Source organism: Hippocampus bargibanti, linkage group LG08, assembly GCF_051943395.1.
Source record: "Hippocampus bargibanti isolate YZ-2025 linkage group LG08, ASM5194339v1, whole genome shotgun sequence".
Taxonomy (NCBI): Eukaryota; Metazoa; Chordata; class Actinopteri; order Syngnathiformes; family Syngnathidae; genus Hippocampus; species Hippocampus bargibanti.
In genome coordinates this window covers 26,101,794-26,126,642 of record NC_142741.1, presented here as the reverse complement: position 1 = coordinate 26,126,642, position 24,849 = coordinate 26,101,794, and the positions used below count along the sequence as shown (strand labels likewise).

At 43.0% G+C, this 24,849-nt stretch overlaps 1 protein-coding gene across 3 annotated transcripts; it reads right to left on the bottom strand.

Moving 5' to 3' along the window:
- Positions 1-1,362: 1,362 nt before the first annotated feature.
- abi3bpa (ABI family member 3 binding protein a) lies at positions 1,363-23,698 on the bottom strand. Of its 3 annotated transcripts, XM_089002870.1 has the most exons (23): positions 23,417-23,698; positions 16,838-17,017; positions 16,673-16,741; positions 16,467-16,599; positions 16,173-16,363; positions 15,999-16,042; positions 15,441-15,486; positions 14,874-14,939; positions 14,646-14,723; positions 12,122-14,140; positions 11,933-12,010; positions 11,417-11,581; positions 10,753-10,809; positions 9,164-9,226; positions 8,078-8,200; positions 6,572-6,661; positions 5,734-5,946; positions 5,510-5,618; positions 4,557-4,636; positions 3,320-3,349; positions 3,064-3,222; positions 2,788-2,910; positions 1,363-2,482 (listed from the first exon to the last, which is right to left on the bottom strand). In XM_089002870.1, exons 1-23 carry the CDS (start codon positions 23,520-23,522, stop codon positions 2,367-2,369), a joined length of 4,338 nt encoding a protein of 1,445 aa, XP_088858996.1. In that variant the 5' UTR covers positions 23,523-23,698; the 3' UTR covers positions 1,363-2,366. The 3 variants fall into 3 exon arrangements, with proteins under 3 accessions (XP_088858996.1, XP_088858997.1, XP_088858998.1); XM_089002871.1 differs by lacking the exons at positions 11,933-12,010; positions 12,122-14,140 and having other exon boundaries at positions 1,364-2,482; positions 23,417-23,695; XM_089002872.1 differs by lacking the exons at positions 11,417-11,581; positions 11,933-12,010; positions 12,122-14,140; positions 14,646-14,723; positions 14,874-14,939 and having other exon boundaries at positions 1,365-2,482; positions 23,417-23,695.
- Between the last annotated feature and the right edge of the window lie 1,151 nt (positions 23,699-24,849).

Genomic DNA, 24,849 nt, shown 5'->3' with positions numbered 1-24,849 from the left:
TGTTTTGAGGGTCTTTGCCGTGTCAAACTATCGAGCGCCAAGCATTTATTCAAGAACATCTTCAGAAGTGATCGAACACCCGCAGCTTCAGCTTCCAAGACTGAATTCGCTCCTCTAATGGATTTCACCACGTAATGGTCGGAAAAATATCAAGTTGTTTAAGATGGAAACCGTTTACGTCTGGAGCTGAAATGAAACTGAAGCCTGTGTTCCAATGAATGAAATGAAACTATAATCTTAAAAACAGTGCTACCAGTACCACACATGTATGCAAGTCGATAGTTAGAACCCACTGGTCGACCGGTAACCGACCATTGGCTAGCTAGTACCTAGCTAGTCGATCGCGAAAGCTGGAAATTGGGGGATATTTGTGTGTCTTTGTGCATATTAGTAATATAATTTGTGTTAATGTACACTGCACCCAAATTATTTTATCGGTTTCTTTTGCAAAAAGTATTTTAAAAATAAAACAAGTCGTCGTCATTTTCCAGTGGCTCGTGACCCGCGTCACCGGAAGTTGTTCGCATTCAACAGTCTGCAATCGCACCTTTTGGTAAGAGCTGTTTCGCTTTTATCGTGATTATTTTCTTCAGTTTGTATCTTGTAAAGTTCACCGAAGGCAAAGCATGCAAAATTGGAGGGCTGAGAGAAACGTTTTAAACGGGAGGCGTGAGTGACGATAGTTCACAGGCTGCCAATGTGTGTCAAGCGTGTTAAGGACGTGATTGTGCAGACGTCGGTTGAGGGATGTTGGCTGATTGATAATTATGTAGTTAATCTAATTATTAATCTAAGGTCAAAAACCTTTGGGCACTCTTATGTCGACTGTCATTGTAGCCTATACAGTATATTGCCTTCTGTAAATGCTTTGCCTTCCGTCCACGCGTCAAAGTTGAGGCCTGTGGGTAAAATATGGCCCGTCACATCACTTTATGTGGTCTGCGAAAAACATTCATGCATCAAGTTCCATGACACTTGCTAAAGTCTCAATCACAAATTGTAATTGTCATGTCATCCACAGCAACATGCATTAATCTTGACTTCTGATTTTAAAACTAGTTATCCATATATTTGTTTTGCACCTTGTACGTAATATATGGAGGGGATTAATCATGTACAGTATATGCGTTCCCAAATTTCACAACGGCCCTCCATGTGAAACCACAACAACAATGTGGCCCGTGACAAAAAAATGCGTTTGACACCCCTGTTTTACTCCATATGAAACTTGACCGGACTAATATTTTTCAATTCTCCGATACAGGGTTCCATCATCTGAAATATGCACAACTGTAAATGAAGTTGGTAAGTAAATATTCACCTTTGCTCATACACGGCTGATTAACAGGCTACCTCTAAAATCACACAGAAATTAATGTCGTTTCATATCAAAACAAGATTTATTGATCGAAAATAGTTTACATGTTGAAACACAATAGTATCTGTAAGAAATAATGTGAAAATTATGTACAGTTTGCAAAATATTTCAACAAATATATTTCTATGCAATTGCCTTATAGGAGAAAAGTTAGCATGTTTCCATTCACTACATCATAGAAGCACATTTTTTTCCCAAATAATTTGAACTTGAACATCTTTCAACAATTTTAAACTTGGTATACAAAAAAAATCACTCCATATACATATATCAACAAAAAGTTTAATACTGTGCAATCTGCAACTGCTAGCAATTCCTCAGGAACAGCAAACTGTCTGTCTCGCATGTGTCATATGTGCTTGTTATTTATATTGTACAAATGTACAATCATAATATGAGTGACACCTTGTTTCTGTATCCAGATGAGGTGCGTGTGTGTGCGTGTGTGTGTAGCCATGCAAGTCTATATCCCCTGGAATACACAAGCACGTGCTCTAAAAATTCCTTGATAAATAATATCCTCCATTTTGGGAGCCAGCTTCCCAACAATGTCATCATTTTTTGGCCACTCGTGCATCCATTTTGACACTTTGACAACATTGGCTGTGTGTTTCTTGAACCCGTGCATACCTCATAGTCACCTTTGGACACCCCTCCCAGACCCTACCCGAATCTACCGAATCTGGGAACCTCCAGCCTGGTATCGAACCTGCGAGAGCACTTCGCCCAGTCCGCCATGTCATTCTCAAAATAAATCGTCAGCGGGACAATAACCAATAATATCTAATAATACATGTGTTCAATCAGGGCTTGTTTTTCTTCGTCTATTGAGTTAGGCCCTCCGAGGACTATGAAAATGGGAGGCAGGGGCGGGTGGAGGTGAGGTTCCCCACCACAGATTTTTGGGAACGAGGAAAAGGAGCCAGCCGAAGCATCTTCACGTTCGGCGGCACCTTTGATAGTCTTCAAGCGGACTTTTGTGGACTTGTTACCACTTTCCGGGTATGGGCGTGCCGCATTCGTACCATCCCACGTAAGTCGCGTGCGACTTGCCGCCAATCTCCCCGAAGCTCACCGGCTCTTGTCGCAGCGCTCGGAAATAACCTGTCAGGGGCCGGTTGGAGTGGTCAGGATCACCCAGTAGAACACTTTAGATCACAGGTGTCAAAGTTGAGGCCCGGGGGCCAAATTTGGCCCACCAAATCATTTTATTGGGCCCGCTAAAACAAATCACACTTGTGCAATTCCATGATGCTTGCTAAAGTCGCAACTCAAAATTCCGATTGTCCCACGCTAACCACAATAACAGTCCTTGTTTTTTACTTCAAATTTGAAAACTACTGTAGTTATTCATTAATTTGTCATATGTTGTGTAGGTAATATGTGGAGGGGATGTTGCTTCTAAATACCTGGTCTGGATGGTAACTGGTCAGCAAACAGCTGCGTCCCAGTCCGCCCATCCAAAAAGGAGTCCACAAACTGGCAATGGTCCTCGCCGTAACCCGATTGATCGCCGATATTGTAGAACTTGCCTGAAGAGACACAAAAAGAGGTTTGAAAGAGAGTCACAAGAATCGAGCCCAACTGAACTGGACTCATAAAGTAAACATGGATACTTTGGACCTTGTGCCGTGACCTCGTGTTTGACAGAGCGCAAGTTGTTTCCGAGTTGAACTGGTATTTACCGTTGAGCGAGTCACTCAGGTAGATCTTGTATCGCAGGGAGTTGCAAAGCTGAATGCCCACAAACTTTCGGTACCACGTCCTCTTCACGTATTGCTTCCCATTGCATTCCGAGTAGGCGTCCGTCTTGAATGGGAATTGAGTCCAGAGGGCATCTTTCCCTGTTCAAAAAGATCAAAAACAGTTGATCCTAAATTTCACAGAAACCGACATATGATAAGAATATCATGATGACACGAACGTCAAGGCAATATTTACCTGATACGTTTTCACTCACTCGTGGGTCCGCTGCATGTCAAAGGGAAATAACTGTCATCGTCATGTCGAGCAAGAAGCCACGTTTGAATCAAAATGGATGTCGGATGTCACATATGGCAAAAAAATACAGTTGTGTGGAAAAAGCCCTGATTTCTTATTCCTTTTAATTTTTGTCACTCTTAAAAGTTTCTCATGATCAAAAATAAATGAATGAATATTAGCCTGATGACATACTTCAATACAAAACTGAGCTAGAAATGTCACATATATTATATACAGTGATACCTCAGCTTACGAACGCTTTAGCTCACGAACCTTTCGCCTTACGAACATTAAATTCGCAAGATTATAATCTTGGCATACAAACTAGTTTTTGGCGGATGAACACCAAACCACACGGTCGAAAAGCGCCACGGTGGCTGGCGGACTAGTTTTCATCATCCCCTTTCTTTGAGTGCAGACAGGGTTTGTTATCGGGTGGAGTACTTTTGATATTATGGGACCAAAAAAGACCCCGCCACAGGCTAATGTTAAGACAAAGAGGACACAAAAGAAAATGACGGTCGAGAAGAAGGAGGAGATTATCGAAAAACACCAATGAGGTGTGCGTTTGTGTGACTTAGCGTCCCAGTACCAGCACGCTAAGTCAACCATTGCTACCATCCTTAAGAACAAGGACGCTATTAAGGGTTTTTCTGTGTTGTCTAAGCAACGCTCTCAGGAAATAGAAGAAGTTGAAAAACTTTGGTTGATTTGGAGTAATGAAAAGCAGCTGGCAAAGAACAGTGAGAGTGAGGGTATTATCGTAGAGAAAGCACGGCAACTTCACTCGGATATCATCAAGAGGCAACTACCGGTACATCGTTGACCATCACAAAGGTAAATAAAACGACTTTATTATACAGTACGGTTTATTTCTCTAATTACAATACAATAGCGCATTTGTTATACATAAAATAAGGTCTATTTTGTGTAGTTTTAAGGCTTACTTAGCAGAAAATTATATTTTGTGTGTACCGTCTTTCTTTATAAACATGCGGCTTGTGGGCAGGTGCAGTTTATGTATTTACAAAATGTTTTTTCTTTTAAAAATGTACTGGTGAGGCTTAGAAACAGGTGCGCTCTTTAGTCCAGAAATTACGGCACGTTGTTTTATCATTTCTTTGTAGAAACCTACGTAATGGATGGGATTTGCAAGCATATTTTTTGACAAATGGTAATGACTAAAACTTGATACCTGACTCGGTATTAAAGGTGACAGGCTCACTCGACGGTCCCGTTCCCAGCTCGTTCTTTGGTGTCACTTTGAACTCGTAACTGAAACAGGACAGAAACAATCAATCGCGCCCGCCGATAACGCCAACCTTCGGCACATTTTTGACATTGAGATTCCCCCTTTTTTCCCCTTCCTCTTTTCTGAAAGGATCGCTGTTTCCGAGCCAACGTGATTCACTCACTGTCGTCAAACAGCTGATGGTTATTCCACGCGCTGTGAAGCTTAAGATATCCTGGCAAAAAGCAGCCCAGGGAATGATTCTGGTGAACTCTTGAAACTCCGCATGCAAAGCCAAAAGTCCCTCCACCCACTCCACCGTTTCGTTTTTTAAAATTCTTTTATGGTTACATTTGCCTGCAGTCAAGCGAAATGGTCCAAATGGATTTCTCTTCTTCAATAGTTGTCAGTCCTTGTGTGCGGTGTGGATAAGATTTGAGCTTTTTTTAATCTGCATTTGGTAGCTTTGCCACATTTTTGACTTTAGATAAAACCGTTGGGAAACGTACGCTGCAATCCATCACCGTGACGGACCAATGGGAGATTTCAGGGAAAAACAAAGGGGGCTTGATACAAAGCAATTCAACTGGTGAACCCCTTTTCAAACGACATTTGAATGTCGTCCCCAAAAACAAATGCTCTTCCATCAATATCGCTACTTTTATTTGCCACACTTGCTAACAGTCGCACAACTGCAAAGTCGAAAGCAGCAAAAAATTGTCACACACCGCAGTAGTATAGATCCCGTTTTTTATTATTATTATTAGTAGTAGTAGTAGTATCATTTATTGTTTTGTATGTACTGCCACCATTTGGTGAGGCTCTGGAATGCCAACACGTAGCATATCTAGCGCGGGCGTCTTTGAATGAATAATCTGCGTTTTTCAAATGGTAATGAGCTGGAGACGGTGACATACCTGCTTTCCGGTTTTAGATTCTCCACTGCCGTGTGCGTCTGGTTCGTTGTGGTCAATATGGACACTTTCTCTCCATTGGGTCCTTTGGCTGTTGATACCACCTCGTATTCTGGTGAGGAGAAGTCATTTCTAATGTATTTGTCATCTATTGATTGATTGAATGGTTGAAATGACGAAATATGTCAACATCTGTCAAAGTACTATGTGCGAGGTTCTTGCAGTACCCCTTGTTTTGTTATCGGTTTTCTGCCAGTCAAGGATGACGAAAGACGGACAGCCTTCGACCGTCACCACGGTGAGGTTGGAGGGCGGGTTTCGAGGGACGGAGGTCACGTTCTGATCGCTGCTGTCCTCGTCGTCCGGGAAGTACGTCAGGGAGGACGTGATGGAGCACGGCTCGTCTGGCTTCTTGTCCGTCTTGTAGATGACGTGGGGGGCTGTGGACATGCGCAGTTGCAGCACAATATGATGCCATCGCATTAGCCTCGATTGGTCTCCCAGTGGAGAAATGTACATTTCACAGCAGCAAAAATTATAAAAGTAAGAGGAAAGGAAAGGAAAAAGTAGAAAAATACATACAGGAGCTGGTGTAAAGGCAGCCACTCTCGTGGCGCCATATTGAAATAAAAAACTAACAAAATAACAAATAATGTGACACAACACAAAACACACAGACCACCATTCAATGTGGGTCGTATAAAGCAGTTCTGGATGAAAGAGGAGAGGATCAAAGTGTCCTTTTCATCAGTGGATCAGAGACTTTATGGTGAAATGTCCGCTGCAAGCTAAATGTTGAAAGCAAAAAAACGAAGCTGTTTACGAATAGAGATTGACACACGTAAATCCGCTTCAATTCCAAGCAGCGACAGTTCCACATATGCATCGGCGCTGTTATTGCTTAGGTTGAGTTGCTTGTTTTTGTTTTTTTAATCTGTTGACATGGATTTTTCATTGCTTGTTTTTATCTGACCGAATACATAATATGGGGATGGTGTGTGTGTGTGTGGGGGGGGGGGGGGGGGGGTGGAATATGATTAAGAGGGTCCAAAGGGGTAGTCTTACCCACGTAGCGCTTCTTGCCCATAATGTCCACATCGGATGCTGGAAGGGGCCTGAATATGGAGGAATTTTCATTGATGTCAAAACGGCTGCCTGTAAAAAGGAAACAGTGGGCGTTACGTTACGTTACGTTACGTTACGTTACGTTACGTTACGTTACTGTTCCGTACCGACAGTCTTGGCAGGATGTCAGTCAGCGTTTTTCACAGTTTTGGCACGGCAATTCAAAATCACTTATCTCTTATTTCCTTCTCGGGTTGCAACATCCCCCGACCCGCTGATTCATTGCTCCACATGGGATCATCTCTCAGAAATGGAGACACTTGTGCAAGCTAATGGAGGCCGGAATACTTACATGCAATGTTTACAAATCATTTTTGAAGGTTTTTTTTCCAGAAAGTGACAACTATGATGAATTGCATATTAAGCCTTTAAGCAATGTCCCAGAAAGAGGTAAAAAAAAAAAGTTTCCCCAAAAAAGATTATATTCTGTTATTGCTCCCCAGAGGAGAATTGATGTGACTGCATAACTTGAAAAGCTACTTTTGGGCGCCAAAATAAACTAAATTGTGTTGTACGACTAAAATGGCGAATGTGAGCTTTTTTTATGTAGTTGTTAGTATGAACGGAATCCTGTTTGAAGTAGCACTGACATCTTATTTGTTTCTGAAAACAATACTGAATGTACACGTTGCCAAACATTTCCCTGGTTTGCATCATGTGTTGTGGAATACTATCCGCTATTCTTCGGTGTATAAGGTGCACAGGAGTATAAGGCGTATATGTCTTTTCAAATGTTTTCCATGTACAAGTGTTTCCAAATATAATCAGTGTCTGAAACTCATGAGAAAAAGTTCGCGAACGCCAGGGCAGACAACTCTGAAAAGTTGCCTGCCCGGCCATAAAGTAACATGCCCCATTTTTCACAACTTGAAACACAATAAGACGCCTAATCGCAAAAAAAACAAACAAACATTGTTGCAAAGTATAACTGCTTTTTTTTGTTAATTAAGGAAGTACCTGCCACAAATGCTCCCTTGCTTAATTTATGGTTTGCTTGTAGCTTTTGCTTTATTGAATAAAGCAAACGTTTGATTTGGAAAAAAATCTTTTTTTCTTGAAGAAGTTGTCGGCCACCCGGGCCAAGACGTTTTGAAAGTTGTACGCCCGACGTAAAAGTTGCACGCCCCGGGCCTCCGGGCAGTCGTTATTTCAAACACTGAAAGAATATATAACAGTTTTCCAAATATAAGGCACCCCACATTATAAGGCACTACACTAGAGACTGGGGTTACGCACGACTTTTTCGACAGGGTGAAATGGAGTCGGTGGCTGCTGACAGTAGTTGCCAGACTTGTTGTGGCTCAATATTACACTTCTCATACAGTATAAGGCACACCTACATATAAGGCGCTGTGTCATCTTTTGAAGAAAATCAAGGCTTTTAGGTGCGCCTTATACACCGGGAAATACTATAAATCATTCAAAAAACAAAATACAGTATCCTACTGTTTAGTAATGGGGCAATGGTAGTTGTCTGCTGCCGGCGCTCCTGTTTAGGCTTGGAAGTCACCAACGGGAAAGCCTTCAAGATGGACTCCTTGTCGCCTTGTTTGAGGTCCATGGGCTTTTCTGAGGCAAGAGAGGGGAAGGAGGAAATGGGAATTGGTTGGCGGATCAGTTCACACAGTTGTGTTCCATCTGCACAGCTGCTGTGTCTACTTTCTTAGATTCCTTTGCTCCCTGAGATGTGTTGGGCTTATTTTATTTGTAGTTTTTTTTTGTGTCGTGGTCATTTTTTTTAAAGATTGCACAAATTGACAATTGAGGGCAATGAGGGGTGAAATTAATACAACTTTAGCTATTTCTTCAAACTTTAGCTATTGGTCAAAAGGAAATTTGGCATGAAATCAGATTATATCGCTACATCTCAAATCAATCCACCTCGCCCACACAATTTATCGCGAAAAAAGTGGCATAAACATCTTAAACAATTTAACTCATTCACTGCCAGACGTGCAAAAATGCGTCCCCTCCAGTGCCAGGGTTTTTGTCATTGTCACTCAAATTCCAGGACCCACAGAATATTCAGTTTAAGGACTACATAAACATTCAATACAGCATTAGAAACCTTAGACTATCTTCTTTCATCAGAAATAGTTAATTCCTAAAGTAAATGGGTCTGGAGTTATCTGAGCTTGGAATGGGGGCGGCTGTACAAAATACAATACATATTGATTTACATCGTGCTTTAACAACAACTGAAGGTAGAACAAAGCGCTAAAATGAAAAAAAAGTGAAATCCTGCCCCTTGTGGAAGGGAAAAACATTGCCAAACACCTGGCCAGCACTGTATCGCCACCCCAGCAAGAAAAACCATAACCCGAACAAATTCGGGAATGGCGCTCTCCGTCATATATTTTCAATTCGCGCATCAACTCGGCAATGGCAGCGAATGAGTTAAGGAGAAAAAAAATAGTAAAATGGTGTCCCGTGCACGATAGTTTTTTTTAAACTGGAAATAAACTCAAAAGGCAATCAAGTCAAGGAAATAAGTTGCGAAGCGGCTAAGGCAGTAAAAGTGTCAATCCTCACCGTGGTCATTTGGCATCCCCACCAAGTTGGGTCTCTTGTTGACGGGAACAGATTGGCGTAGAACTGCAAAGATTCATTGCAGATGTTAACAAATGAACATGGGCAAACTCTTACAAAGCCAAAGGTGCTCTGCACTTCAAAACAGGGAATAAAACAATCACAACAAGCGGATGGGCATGATAATCGATTCATGGAGTGTTGATCAACTACCCTTGGTCATAGACTGCGCTCGCAACCAGCAGAGGTGCTGTTGATCAGCTATATGAGTTTTGCTACAGCGACGACGACGACGACACTAGCATCAAAACAGGAGTTCAAAGCATTCAGAGAGTGAATGAATGTTCTTTGGGGGTGGGCCACAATGAATCGATTATGAGTGTTAATGTCATGAAATGCCCATCCTGGATCAGAGCACGTATGTGAACAAGGTAGGCAGATTACAAATGTTGCCCCAGTCGACAACAAATCAAAACACTCAATCGGCCTTGGACATTCTTTCTGGGGGGAAAACAAAAGTCCAGCTTTTCTTTTTAATGAATGAGTCATTCCAAAAATAAATCAATCATTATATTTGAACCGATGCTCATTTTCCACAGAATAAACTTCAGTCGCCCTCGCCAACCATTTTTTTTCAGCCATAACTGCTTCGTCGATCGATCCAATGAGAGAATTTTGCCCAGAATGTAAGCAGAAAGTCAGCAAACGCAAAGTGGCCTGTCATGGAAGCAGCTTTACGACAAACACTGATTTATTTTCAGGGCGCGTTAAAGCACATGGCACTAAATAATTTTTAGAGGAGACAATGCGGCCCGAGGGAATCTCGCCTGGAAGACGTTTTTGTTTCCTTAATAGGAAAGCAGCTCAGCTACGACGCAATTCGCAATGTGGAGTACATTGTGACATTTGGTCATTTTTCACTCGCTTATCGCGGGGATAAGTCAATGCCTGTTGTTGTAACGTGATGCAATTGTCGATGATCTAAAGCAGCTTTACAACATTGATTTTGGGGATTGTTCATTCCCCCTAGACACCCCCCGTCTGCAATCAATGACCTCGGGGCTTCAACTCTCCGACGCAATCGACACGACTGCCTGCCGTCAGTGATTCTCCGTGATGAGCCCAAGGTTAACCGCCGCATGACAGACATGGCAAACATACCCGTGTGGTAATCCATCATACCACACGTGATTACGTGAGGAAAAAGGATGATGTCATGCCGAAATTGGGCAAAAGTGTACTGATGTATATCACACGTGATGTCAACCGAACATATGTCTTGGATCATGGCTGTTTTTTGGACGGCAGCAGTTACATAACTGCCATCCTCGTCTGCAGCAAACAGACGGACCAACCAGTAGCTTGGAAAAATATAGGCACCGAGAACTGAAGTCCTGTCACGCGTGACTCTCAGTGAACTGATTCTGAGTGACCGATACATTAAAGAGCCACAAAAGGTCTGACGAGCAGATTGAAGCATTGGTGGACTGTGACAAAAATGATGATTGATTCTTACGATGTGCACACACTTTGGCATAGTGTTAACACTGCCTCTTGGGTTAGTGCATGTGGAACGCAGAAAGGAGATTTACCAGGTTTCTCTTTGGGCCATGCTGCAGGTTTAGGCAGAGCATTGCTCCGAGGATGCGCTGTTGGAAGGAGAAGAAGGTCCATTATGAAGTGTTGGATCACCGGTCTTGGCCGTATCCAGTTAAGAGAAGAGACAAGTGAAGATGTATGCCTTTGATCTAGTTTTAGCTGGCATGACTTTGTGACAGTCACCTTATAAATTTACCCATCCTCTTTCTTGCTTCTCAAAGTCTTTTGAGGTGTGTGAGGGTATGTTTTGGAAAGAATGATACAAACGCAGGGGGGAGACCGAGGAAACTTCTCGCACTGTGCTTGGTTTGGCATGCTAGGTATAAAACATTGCCTCTCCTTCCTGGCGCTTTCGCAAGACATCCCACACAGCTCAGCGGAGAGGGACTGCAAATCATATTAACGAGACCGAGGCTCAAGCCACAAATGCAGCTCATGGCAGATTTTGGGAACGTTGCCGAGGAGGGCGCAAAGACAACAAGATGGTGCAAGCAAACTAGAAACGACAAAGTTTTTAACGTGTACGTGACATATTCGTTCCTCAACCAGAAGCCACCTGCTGTCATCTGTAAATGTGGCGCTGCAGATAAAGACAGGATGTTTGATCACAGGAGGAGAAAGGGAGATTGAAGGTAGAGGAAGAGAGTTCTCCATTACCCCCAGATGTCCTGGAGCTGTGGGAGGAGGTGGAGAATGATCTGACACCATTGCGAGGGAAATGAGGAGGAGGACGGATACGTGAATATGTGGTGTTTCTTCCTGCTGGATTTGTTGAGGGGGTAGCGGGTGAGCGAGGGGTCTCAGCACTCCGGTTCGTGGTACCTAGATCGGAAGAGAGTCATTCGGGAAAGTTAGTGATCATTCGCTCGTGACGGTGACTCGCACTACCTAAATGGAACAAATGACAGCGCACATTGGTGAAAGGAATGTAGACGAGAGACCAAGGATGAAATGACAGCGAGACATGAATAGCACACTGCGTAAGGGTTAGGAGGGACTGCTGGGCCGTGATTGACAGCACACATGGTGACAGGGACGATGATGTGGATGTGAGGATGGAGATGGAGATGGGGAAGCAGTGATATCATCCAGCGGTTTGAGTTGCAACTGGGTGTCATACAGTTTTGACGAAAAGCGGTGACGGTAATGCGGCCAACTTGTCATGGTGTTTACCAAGATTGTAACTATGAGGCTTGACTGCAGCCGGGGCTGGGATTGGCAGAGGCTTTCCCTTCTCCGGTGGACTAGGAGCTGTATGGGAGAAAACTCATGTATATTCTAAAGGGCATTGGTTGTAAATGTTGACATTGAATATAATATGATCTGACTTTAATGTAGGAGGTGTGGAAAATGGGTGTTTACCAGTGGGAACTGCCTGCAATGGAGGGACCTCAATGGGGCCGCGAGACTGAATCTCAATTCCATGCTGCGGTTCTGCTTCAGACTTTGGTGTTGGTATTGCCTCGGTTTGGGATTTGGATTGGGGCAGATTTTGTGTAGTTGGTTGGAATTGGGAGATGGGTTTCCTTTGGGGCAGAGTGTCTGTCAAAGGATGAGACGGAGGGTTTGGCTGGTTCCTACCTAAAGGTTGTGGTTGCTTGCTATGTCTGGTGACAAATTGGTTTTGAGGCTCGGTTGGCTGAGCCGGCTGGTTTTTTGGTTGGTGGTGTGTTTTTGGCCAGGCTGTTCTTTCCAATAAAGGTGGCGTCATAGGTCTTAAATAAGTTGGTTGGTATGTTGACTGAACTGTAAACTCTTTCATTGTGCTTAGCCAAGGCTCTTGAGTGTTTTCTTGTTCCGTGGAGGGTTGGACTGTTGTGTCAAAATGGACAATGGATTCAGATTGTGTTTTTATTTGTGGTTGGATAAAATACTGGGATGGTTGTTTTGGTAGCATGCGAGGCATTGGTTGAGTTTGTTGTCTCTGAGGTTGATGTTTCTTTGTTGTTTGAGATGTCTTGGGACGTGCCTCAAATGCAGGTGTTGTTGTTAATTGTGTTGGGAGTACGAGCTGTGTAATTGGATAATGTTGTGGTTCAGGCTGATTTGTGGTCTGAGATTTTGATAGAGGCTGTGGTTCAAACTGACTTGGGGTCTCAGGCTTCGATAGGTATTCTTCTTCAGGCTGACTTGGGTTCTGAGGCTTTGGTTGGTGTTGTGGCGTTGTCTGACCTGGGGTCTGCGGCTTTGGTAGGTGTTGTGGTTCAGGTTGACTCTGGGTCTGAGGCTTTGGTAGGTGCTGTGGCTTTGTCTGATTTGAGGTCTGGGGCTTTGATAGGTGTTGTGGCTTTGTCTGACTTTGGCTCTGAGGCGTTGGTACATATTGTGGTTCAGGCTGACTTATGGTTTGAGGTTTTGATATGGGTTTTGGTTCAGGCTCACTTGTGATCTGAGGTTTTAGTGGGGGTTGTGGTTCAAACTGAGTTGGGGTCTCAGACTTTGACAGGTGGTGTGGTTCAGGCTGACTTGTGGTCTGAGGCTTTGGTTGGTGTTGTGGCTTTGTCTGACCTGGGGTCTGCGGCTTTGGTTGGTGTTGTGGCTTTGTCTGACTTTGGGTCTGCGGCTTTGGTTGGTTTTGTGGCTTTGTCTGACTTGGGGTCTGAGGCTTTGGTAGGTGTTGTGGTTCAGGCTGACTTGGGGTCTGAGGCTTTGGTAGGTGCTGTGGCTTTGTCTCATTTGAGGTCTGGGGCTTTGATAGGTGTTGTGGCTTTGTCTGACTTTGGCTCTGAGGCGTTGGTACATATTGTGGTTCAGGCTGACTTATGGTTTGAGGTTTTGATATGGGTTTTGGTTCAGGCTCACTTGTGATCTGAGGTTTTAGTGGGGGTTGTGGTTCAAACTGAGTTGGGGTCTCAGACTTTGACAGGTGGTGTGGTTCAGGCTGACTTGTGGTCTGCGGCTTTGGTTGGTGTTGTGGTTTTGTCTGACTTGGGGTCTGAAGCTCTGATAGGTGTTGTGGTTCATTCTGACTTGTGATCTGAGGCTTTGAAAGGTGTTGTTGCTTTGTCTGATTTGGTGTCTGGGGCTTTGGTAGGTGTTGGCGTGGAGGTTGAGATATTTGACGATATGTCGAAAAAGGGTTATCTGTTATGGTGTGCAGATCTGGATATGGCTCATGTTGGGGAACAATCTGGGATCCTAATTGATGAGGATGCCGTTTTGGTTGAGAACCTGTTTGGGGTTGTTGTGGTCCAGGTTTGGATTGTCTTGGTGATTGGTGGAGATTTAATGGGTATGGGGCATGATTTGGGGGGTGTGCACCGTTTTGCCTGTGGACTGGAACGGAAACTGCTGGATCTGCAATATGAAGTGGAAGTTGGGGATTGGAAACTAAGGAGACCTTGTGGAAAGTAGGAATGACAGATTTGGAGAGGCCTCCACCTGGTTGGTGTGTCAGAGAGAGAGAGAAAGAGAGAGAGAAAGAGAGAAAATATTTCCAGTAAACTCCCTTTGATTCAAATGATAGACAAAAGTAATGACTGAAGTGGTTACAGAAAACGGCAGCACTTCAGGCAAGGACGAGAGAACTATTATGATCATTGACCTAGTGTTAAGTTACACATTATCTTTGTTTTTTACCTGACACAAGCTTCAATGTCAGAACTTTCACATTTCCCTAACCTGGATTTCTGTGGTAAGAATCCAAAGTCTGTCTCACTAAGACATGACAATCGAATGTTTTGAAATTCTACTTGCGTTATTGGCATTGGCAATTGGTTCGACTGCCCTTGAAGGGGGTTCGCAGCGAAAGTAAAAAAAAAAAAAACAGCATAAGCAAAGCTGGTGAATCTACATTCAAAGACATTGACTGTGATTTAAGACTTAAGTCCATTGTTGACATTTTGTTGGGGGCAGTCTGCCTTAATACACTTGAATCACTATTTACCAATTGGCTGTTTGGTAGTCGCAGGCGGTGCTGATCCAGAGGTAGACAGAGGTTCTTGTTGAGTCGGTGTGGTGGGAGCTGACAAATATAGTACACATCAAGTCATATGAAATAGAAAGTAGACTAAATGTTGCATCCTTAACTGACACAGAGGCAAAGTTGTGTCTGAGTTTGCTTTTTTTGTGGCCATTGCTACATTTCTGAGTTCATACTCAGAAAAACAATTACCAAGAGTTGTCTTTGGGATTATGTGGCGGGAGATGGGTTGTCTGCCGTGTGTCTTATTGTGAAGAACTGACAAAGAGGAAAGAAAGGGTGGTTAGGGTCACAGTCATCACAAAATTTAGCGGAGTCCTGCAAAGGAAACTGGGAATTCAAAACAGTGCTTCAGTGCAACTACCAGTTCACAGTATTGTTTTCTTTTTTTATTTATTTATACAGTAATAAGCCAAACGGACAGGCCAATGTTCCTTTAAACTTAGAGACAATATCATATTTGTTTTTCTTCGAACACTATAAAACACAATTCAGGTTTTCAGGAAATAAACTTAGTGTGAGTTGGTCCAGGTTGAGCAGAGGACTGTGTATACTAATCCTTTATAAAATATTTATGAGGAATTTAGAAAACTATCAAATGTGCGCCCTCCTCCTTCCTAGATGTGATGTGATCCCAACCCATCTGATCTTTGGCACCGTGAGATGCAATTGTGATGCGCATGCGTCATTGAAATCAGTGTCTCAGAATGTTCCTTAGAAAATTTAAATCGACTCTTGTCGGGTCCCTGATTAACTTACCATGGCGAGGAGAAAATGGGAACTGCGGACCTTGCCCTAGCGGTTTCTAGTGGGTCAAAAACAAAAGATTTAGTCAATAACATACACGCAAGGATCACAACAAATAAATTGACAACTACCACAGCATTTAGTTACTCTTAATATCGCCTGCTGGTGTTTGGTGACTCTAAGTTGGGACTGAATGGAGAGTCTAGCAAACTACAGACAGACTTGGCTTGTCGCGCCCTGGCAGTACAGAGGCCGTTTCCATTCGGCAGCTGCAATGGAAATTAATGAGGCAAACAACCCTGAGTATAACATACGCATACAAAAAAAAGGAGTAAAACATGCTCTCCGGGGCCAGATTAATTCTTCCGAGCGCACGCCCCAGTTCCTGAATGTGTTTATTATGGGACAAGCTGTTAGTTCTCATTCACTTCAATGGCTTTTTCATCTTATCCTAAGAGCAAAGCGTCTCTTGATGGATGGATACAATCAAACCTTCTGTGTGGCTTGTGGTTAGAACTTTTAGTTTATTCCTTGATTACATTTTTATAAAAAGATCAAGTTGGTACATACCACGGGGCTGATGGGACGTTTGAAGATTTTCCTGATAACTTTCTCTGGGGACACAACATTTTATCAATAAATAATTCATGTGGAAAAACTGGATGGCACTCAGTTATTGGATGGATCAATTCTCATAACACCAAACGGACAGTGAGAGTATTGGTCCATTGTGATGAAATTTACCTTGAACACCGCCTGAGCTGATATTGTGGATGACTGGCTTGCTCCATGAACCGATCTTTTCCTTTGAGCTGGGCTGAACACCAAATTCGTAAACGGCATTGGGCTTGAGATTGTCAATGACCGTGTCACTCGTCGGGCAAGTCTGGTAGTTCCACTTTCTGTTTCTCTCCCGGTAACGCACGGTATAGTGTCTGGGCCAAACACAGAGCAGAGCAAAGATCCTTTAGCTAAGACAATGTATTTGTCAACATTTTTGCTGGCATTTCCAGTCTACTGCACGGTATGTGAACGGACCCATCCTCAAGACAGTCGTTCATGATATTTCCTTCATAGGGTGTCTTCAGCAGGGTCCCCCAAGAGAGCAAAACCGAAGTGGGGGTCACTGACCCAATAACCAAATGGAGTGGCTTCTCGAATTCCACTTTTCCTGCGGAAGAACGCTTATTAACTTACAGTATCTGCTTGCCTCATCGATCAGTTTTCATTTTAAAATGTCAGACCTGTGCAGTGCTTTTTCACATCATTGGTAGGGATGGGCTGGACGGCAATAAGATACTTGGGCTCTGCGTCTGCAGACACAACATGTCGAGATTTATATGGTCTGAAAGCTACAAAGACCTTGTTATGAAATCAGTATCTTAGTGCAAGTCTTTGCCGGCCCTCACCAAACTCCGTCTCGTAAGGCTTCCCGTTCTCTGGGAGTGGAATGAACTGTTTGGAGAACATGCTGCTGCCATAGCCCAGGATGTAGCCCTCCAGCTTGGTGTCCGTGTTAGGGCGTACAAACTTCATCACAATGGTGTCACCGGTGGCGTTGATGCGGACCTTCATGTTCTGGCGTCGGACTGTGGGGACAGGACAGAATGTGGTTGTTATTGTTGAAAATGCTTTATTTGCCTTTTATTAGCCTTTGCATCATTGTGGCCAATTCCAAGGGTTCTTAAAAAATCAACTCATTCAACACCGTCTTCAGTTGGTCCAGAAAGCTTCTGCTTGCCTCTTAACTGGTTCTCCTAAGAAGGAGCACATAAACCCAACTCTGGCTTCCCTGGCTTTCTATTCGTTTTCCAGTTCTTTTTAAGATCTTATTTGTTTTTGAATCTTTAAATGGCCTCACTCCACAGGATTGGTTGTTTTAAAGTGCTCTATAAATACAGTTGAGTTGACCAATTGGCTTGTTTGTGATGACCGTCGCATTCTGAAAAAGAACACTAATAGTCATGAATCATATTCGCCCCATAGTGCTGCAAATGTTTGGGTTCCGCCCTGCATTTTCAAATTTTCTCAAGTGCAGTTTCATCCAACTTCAAATTGTGCGGAAAGAAACCTAATGAGCCGGGTAAAAAATAAAGCCAAAGCTATCATTGAGAATCAAGTACACTGAAATGATTGAGTCATATTTTTCTTTGTTCACGCTGGATTTCGAGGTCAGTAATGAGCAAATTTATCGCACACATTAATGGTTGTGAGCGATGATGCCCAGATGAGTGAATCGGGGTCGTAACAGTGATGGATGACTGACGATTGGCAGAGAGAGAGAGAGAGAGACGCAGAAAGTGAATCAAAAAAGCGGGTATCCTTGTGCTGTAAATGACCAGATGTGACAAAAGAATGACTGGCGGGCGAGTTGATCAAATTAAGTGCCATTTTGTGGGATTGTTGCTTGGCTTCTCCCTCATCTTCTTCAAATTAACATTGACAACCGAGGAATTAGTGGATTTTTATGGTTTTAGAAAGAGGATCGGAGTGACAGATGAAGCCCTTACGGGTTTTAACCTCTGTCCTTTGTAGTCAAGCCTATGAACAGCAAATTTTCCAAAGCACATGTCCTTGGCTTCAATCTCAGCAGCAAATGAAATAGTGGAACTTTGAATGCCGACTACCGCTTGCGGCTGCCAGACCCCAACGCAGACACTTGCAAAGGGGGAAGCCCTGGATTTGAAAAATACCCCCGTTAGCTTTTCCAGCTATGTGTTCCCGATGAAAACCTCAATCAAAAGTATTTCTTTTTAACTGCTCCCACCGAGACTCTCCACAAAAGCGCAAGTGCCATTGGCCGCGTGAGTAGGAAACATCGGGAAACTTCTGGCAATGTGTTTTTCAAATTAAACACCGGCAAAGACTAGCTCGGACTCACGTTGACCATTTGGCCGACAAGTCTCTAAAAAACTCTTTAGCCTAATCAATATTTCCCAAGTATGGTGATTAGATCTACATGATCTGACTAAACCATGGGCCATCACTCAGCTACAATTCTCACATTGATGCTTTTTTGCTATGGACTCTTGAGCCTCTCAGAACACCCCCTTCCAGCATACACACACACTGGCTGTCACCCATATTGCTTTGCGGTATTAGTTCTCTTTTCCACACAATATCAGTGCCCAATCTTTCAGACTAAACAGTATTGCGTGCCAGAATTTCAACAAATCCCAATCGGGGACAGTTTATCAACATTTTTCTTTGGAGAATATTTATAGTCATTACATCCTAGATTGAATCTGAAAACATCTGTTTTGTACTGAAAACACACACACACACACACACACACACACGCACGCACACGCACACACACACACACACACATTTATATATACACTGTATATATAAATACAGATTCTTTTCTTACAGACAGTGGCATTTTTAGGTGTTCAATTACCTTACAATACGCCTTTTTGAACACCTAAAAACGCCACTGACTGTAAGAAAAGAATCTGTTGTAAATTAGATGATATGTAGACAGTATGAACTCAACACAACTATATCATTACCTGCAATTTCACGTGACAAACACAGAAAAGTCAAACTTCTAAATTTCTAGCATTACCTTAGAGACACTTGGCAACTTTGGCCTTTGTATTTTTACATATGTAACTTTTTGATGTATTCTTTTTTCAACCATGGACATCTAAAGCAATGACCGTTCCCTTATATCCCTTTGAACGACCGCTGACCAACTTTCCAATATCTGGCCATTTGTAATAAGGCAATGATTCCATCCAGAATGTCCCAGATGATCGCCTTGCAGACTCATTGTAACAAAAACAAACATGGTTTGTGTTTTATGGTGCTAATTTAGATGAATCCATGCCAATCAAATATTATGACTCTTGCTCCAAATGTGAAACCAGCGAATTCCCATTAAACTGCTTGTGCAAACCCTTCAAAATGTAATGAAGTCACTCATCAGCATGTGGCATTAGCCAATAAATCAAGTCACACAACCTGATTAACATTTAAGAACCGTCCTCTCGATCTTATGTTTTGGCGAGTAAGCTGAAGAGGTCATTTGGTTGGCTTTAAAAAGCAGCAACACCCTCAAACTGGAGACTGGACCTTGGCTCAAAAGACGACGTTATCACCTAGTGATGCATGATCCTTCGGGAAAGGGAGTCGCATAATATTGTTGAGGAAAACACACGCTCACTTAAGCTTTGACCACCAATTTCCATGATATCGTACCTCGAAGGGCATTTAAAGGTGAACCATTGGTGGAGGTTTTACCAGAACTTGGTGAGTTTGAAAAATTGCACAGGTTGCCTATGTGCTTTCCATTTTTTCACAGGGGCTTTGTTAGCCTTTTGATGGAGAAGGATTGGATTGGATTGGATTGGATATGCCTTTATTAGTCTCACAGTGGAGAAATTTACATTTCACAGCAGCAAAGTGATGAAAGGAAAGGAAGGCATTTGACTTTTGTATTTTCTACTTGAATAAACTTGGTGTTTAGGCAGGTGCGGTCGGTTACTCTTGTTGTTTTAGTCATTTGTTTCTTCAACGCTAAGCATTTACAATCAAACGACTACAATAAAAATCACTATAGGAAATAGATGGGCAGTTGTTTGATGAGAAGTAAAAGTCAAGCTATGGAAGGCTGTGCAAGCTTTGTACACTAGCTGACTGCTTCTGCTGTTTCTTCCTTTCAGAGTGGGGGTTGGTTTAGTTTCTATTGTTGTTTTATTCTGATACTGATACAATAACAAACACATTCAAAAATAGAGGGGTGGATGTTTGAGAAGAAGCAAAGTCAAAGCTACGGAATGCTGTGCTAGCTTTTCACGCTAGCTGCCCGCTGCCCTGCTACTTTTGGTTTTGTCACTTGGGATCAAATGGTTGTACATATGAGTGTCAGTTATTGCTCAAGACTGGTGTGAAGAGGGTGTTCAAGACGGTTTTCCTTGTTTTAAAAAGAATTGGTTGTTCTACGAAATACAATCCCCTATTCTCTGACGATTAGATTAAAAAAATGAGCAAAGGCATTTCCTGTGCAGTTCATAAATGATGGCGCGTTTGGAATGTGGAAGCACAAACTCTCAAACGAGAATGATTGGGTCATTATTCGACTTATGTTTACTATTCTTCAACATTAGGTCTGCATTTAATCTCCTTCCATCTTGAGAAACCACCAATTAGCATCAGCGAATTTGTCTCACTTTAAATATTTGCAGTATAAATTCTTCCCCAGCTGATTTAGAGAGCCGTAAATTTTCTGCTGGGAGAGCTGGAGCATGGATATTTGTCTTCTCAAACAAAAAGTCTTTGTTGGAGTCGGTGTGGATGTTTTAGTGGGCCACATAACACATCTGCTCTCATCTCCCAAACTAAATGAGGGTGTATAAACTTTATACCTTTGTGCTATACAACCCAACAAACTATATCCCCTCACATGCTTGATCGTTTAAATCAATTACACTGAGTGAAGTTGATGAACCCAAAACAGAGTTTTTTGCCAAACACATAAACGGTGTTCTCAAGCCAGAGTGCGAGACGTTGGGAGGTAGATAGAAGAGCCGAAACAGATGTTTTTATGACCTACTCCATTTAGGGCAATGGAGTGTGAAAAACTTGCCGTGCCCTGTGCCAGCCTCGGCACAGACAGTTGAAAATAATTTAGATAGCGACAAGGCAATGACAGATCCAGTGACCTATATCAGTTCAAGCGGGACTGGGGGAATATCGGCTATAAATCAGTGGGAGTCTATTTTGGAACAATCCCTGCACGTCTGCAGATAGTCATGCCAAGGATCGCACTCTGCAAATTATCCTTGGCAGCCTATGTGCTGTTTTCACACTACAAATGGCTTGAGGGATATTTTGAACGCAGATTTCTCTTCCCTCTTGCGGCGATGCTTCGGCTCATCCTTGTTCTCCCGTGCTAAATGTGGAAGTGGCCATCTTTCCATCATCTTGACACCTCGGGATTCCAAGTTCATCCGAGAAGCCTTCCTCTCTTTACTGTCTTCACAAACCATTGCCATCATTTATCAGCCGTGGATCTGCGGTTTTGTTCTGCCTGCCTCTAGTTTCCCTCCAAGACATTTATTGTCTAAATGTGGGTCGGTCGTAAATATGTCTTTTTGTGTGTGTGTGTGTTAGCGAACAGGGTGATTTGTGATCGTGAATGGGATGATGTCAAACATTGGATACAGTGTTATGTTTTGTTTTTGACATTTGATTTTAGTTAGTTGCTTGGAATTTGGAAGCAAGATTTGACTATGCAGTCAAAACCTGTGATACAGAGAGATCATCATTTTATTTTTCAATTGCTCTGAAGTGGCTGTTCTCCTTAAATAACTTCAGAAATGTATCCTTAACAGGGGATTCCCAAATGGTGGTGCACCTTCAGGTGTGTGTGTGTGTAATTAGTAATTAAAAAGTTTAATGGCTTTCACGTATGATAAAATGATGATGAACACTTCTCGGAGGTTTAAAGGGAGGCCATACCTAAAAAAGTAAAAAAAAAACATGTTGGCAATCTCATTTGAAATGTACTTAAAGCCCACAGTTGAAAAGGTTTTTCTGTGCTGTCGCGTGTTTTTATTGATGCAGTCATGTTTTCTTCATGTTTGCACTACAACATGTGAAAGAAGACGTGGCTAAAAATAGGCTTTCAACAGATGTCAAGGGGGTTTGCTGTCTCCCAATGAGAGTTCACAGTGCATATTTTTCGATTGAGCTTAGAGAAGAAGTCCTTCATATCTTCAAATCATCATTGCTTTAAAAAAAAAATCATTTTAGGCTTGACTCGCAAATCAGGTGCCTGTGCCAAGAAATACACAAACTGAAAAAAAAAATACCCTACCCTTTTCCCCACTCAGAAGAAATAATAAAAGAAGCGCAATGCTGCACACGGTGACTTGTCCGCAAGCCAACTTCTGCGTTTTTCAAGCTGCTGGCGGCTCACCTCACATCATTTTTACAACCATCAAAGTCGCCAAAAAAGTTTGAGCAACGCACAAATACGGCAGGACTTTGGATGGATGCTCAGTACCCAGCGGTGAAAAACCAGGGCTGCAGTTTGTTAGTGCAACGCAATACAGAAAAAAACATATTCTGTTGACCAAAACTGCTAATCAGTGACTCAGTTATCTAATCTACCAAGACTGTGTTCTGGAAAGAGAGAGGCAAATAAATTCCCTACGAGGAGCCGTAGCTCAAGTTTTGTTCAAATTCCCAAAGGGGACACAAAATGTATGCAGTATCTGTCAACTCTAAAACACTTTAGTGATAATCTGTCATCTGTCCTATTGGAATGACTTTTGATGTTCAGTGTGTGGTCCTTCGGCACAATCTGAAAAAAACATTATTATAATAAAAACAATACTAATTGTTGTTAGTCTGGCAGGTGAAAGAGAGACTTCAGTAGGGATGATGTTCTTCAGCATTTGGTAGGACCAAATCAGAAATGTTTCTAGTACTGAACAAATGGATTCCTAAATCATTGAGGTACGACGGGCCCCGGCTGGTCGAAGGATGTATACACAAACGAAATGTTCAAACCAGTGGTTCTTAACCTGGGATCGATCGAACCCTAGGGGTTCGGTGAGTCGGTCTCAGGGGTTCGGTGGATCCTCCATCCCTCGGTCTAGACTGCAGTTAGTAGGCACAGTCATTGGAAGAAGGCTTCGGTGAATGAGCATATGAAACTGGTCTCCAACAAGATTAAGAACCACTGCTTCAAACATTTACAATGGACTTTTGGACAAGAGTGCCTTTCAAATATCTATTATCAAGAAGGAGTAGGTGGAATCTTGAAGTCTTTACCGCTCTAAGCGGGCATCCACCGAGAGATGATAGATGATCCATCCAATCATTTTCTACCGCTTATGCTGTTTAGCTGCCGCAGATAAGCGGAATGCTAATCCGACGGATTTTCGGAAAGAGGCGGCACATAGACTCAAAGCAAATTGCTTCATTTAAATCAATGATGAACGGACGCGCGTGATAACGTAGGCGTGTCCTACCTCGGCTCCTGCGTGGTGTAGAGGGACCTGACAAAACGATCCCCGCGATGAGGATCACCAGCATGAGGACCAGAAAACCGGGCGAGCGTTGCTGCATCCTTGTCATGACTGCGACACCCTCTGGTGTGGAATCTTGCGACGAATGGACCAGCAATGGTGCCTCAAGGTTGAGATGAGGCCGTAAAGTCACGTGGGGGAGGTTCGCAGGTAGAAGTAAAGGCTTTGTCGCTTGCCGGACAACTTGACTGATCTTGTGCAGCGCACTTGACTGCAGCTTGGGATGCTGCTGCACCTTCTATACCTCCCTGATGGAGGGGAGGGGTCAGTTAGTGGGAGACAGACACACACTGACTTTCTCTCGAAAAGGAGTTGTCTCCAAACCTCCCGCCCTTCTCTCCTCTTCTGGATGAGCTTTCTTTCTTTCTTTCACACTTTCCCTCCCAGCTTCATGCGGTGGGTCCGTAGCATTTCTGCTTTCCATCTGCAGCCAGAGCTCTCCCTCCCTGACACAAGTCATTGTTTTCCTTCCCACTTTCCCTTGTGCTTCTCTCCACGGGAGTGTTTGTATGCGCAGGAACAGTCACGTTCAGAGAAGAATCTATTTTGGCCTTCGTATGCATGCTTTACTGCAAAAGCACAAAAAATGATCATCTCGTGCATACATTCATAAAATGTTACAGCTAGGGCTTTTAACCCATGATGGTAATGCATGTAGCAGCCTTTGCCAAACTCAAGGAGTCGACGGTGTTGCCTTTGGCAACGGAGTTCCCGAGTCGAGAAACAAAAACATTCGAAAAAGTTTGATTAAAAGCGGAGAGGATGTGGGGGTTACTCATCAAATCCTTCTAAATCAAAGGGTTGCCAACTCTGGTCCTGGTGGGCTCTTTTCCTGCATGTTCCTGCTTGTTTAAGTTAACGGAGCAATGCCAGAATACTTTTATTTCAGACATTTGAGAACCGACTGTAGAAATACATCAATACCGTCTGTCTATTTAAAGCAGACGACGCAGGATATGGTTGTCGCGATCAAAACATTTGTTAATGTTACGGCAATACATTGTTTCTTTTTCAACTTTGAAATTCTGCGTTCATCAACATTCCCTCTCATCGTGACACACTGGCCCACTTAGTCCATTTGCAGTCCTCAGGGATAAGCAATTAGTGTTAAGTGGCAACATCAAGGGCGCAGTCTGCGTTCCAAAACTGATGGGATTGAACAACAAAGACTGAGGTGGCAATAAACCGAGTGAGAGAGGGGGATTGCCTGCTTGTAGTAACTCAATCTTGCGAGTGACCTGACTTGGGGTTCATCGGGTTAAAGGTTCTCATCCTGCTTTTTGAAGAAGAAACAGACATTTGTGTAGTTGCCAGGTCAAGGTCACCAAAATTCTTTTTGAAAAGTTGATGAATGATTGAATAACGCAATTTGTCAC

Bases quoted from the DNA above. Each gene is read 5' to 3' on its own strand.
- abi3bpa (XM_089002870.1), bottom strand. From the start codon at position 23,522: ATGACAAGGATGCAGCAACGCTCGCCCGGTTTTCTGGTCCTCATGCTG. The intron at 16,600-16,672 runs GTCTGACATTTT...GTTCTTCCGCAG, and splicing joins TGTGAAAAAGCACTGCACAG to GAAAAGTGGAATTCGAGAAG. The intron at 4,637-5,509 runs GTATGTCACCGT...GTCCTGTTTCAG, and splicing joins AATCTAAAACCGGAAAGCAG to TTACGAGTTCAAAGTGACAC.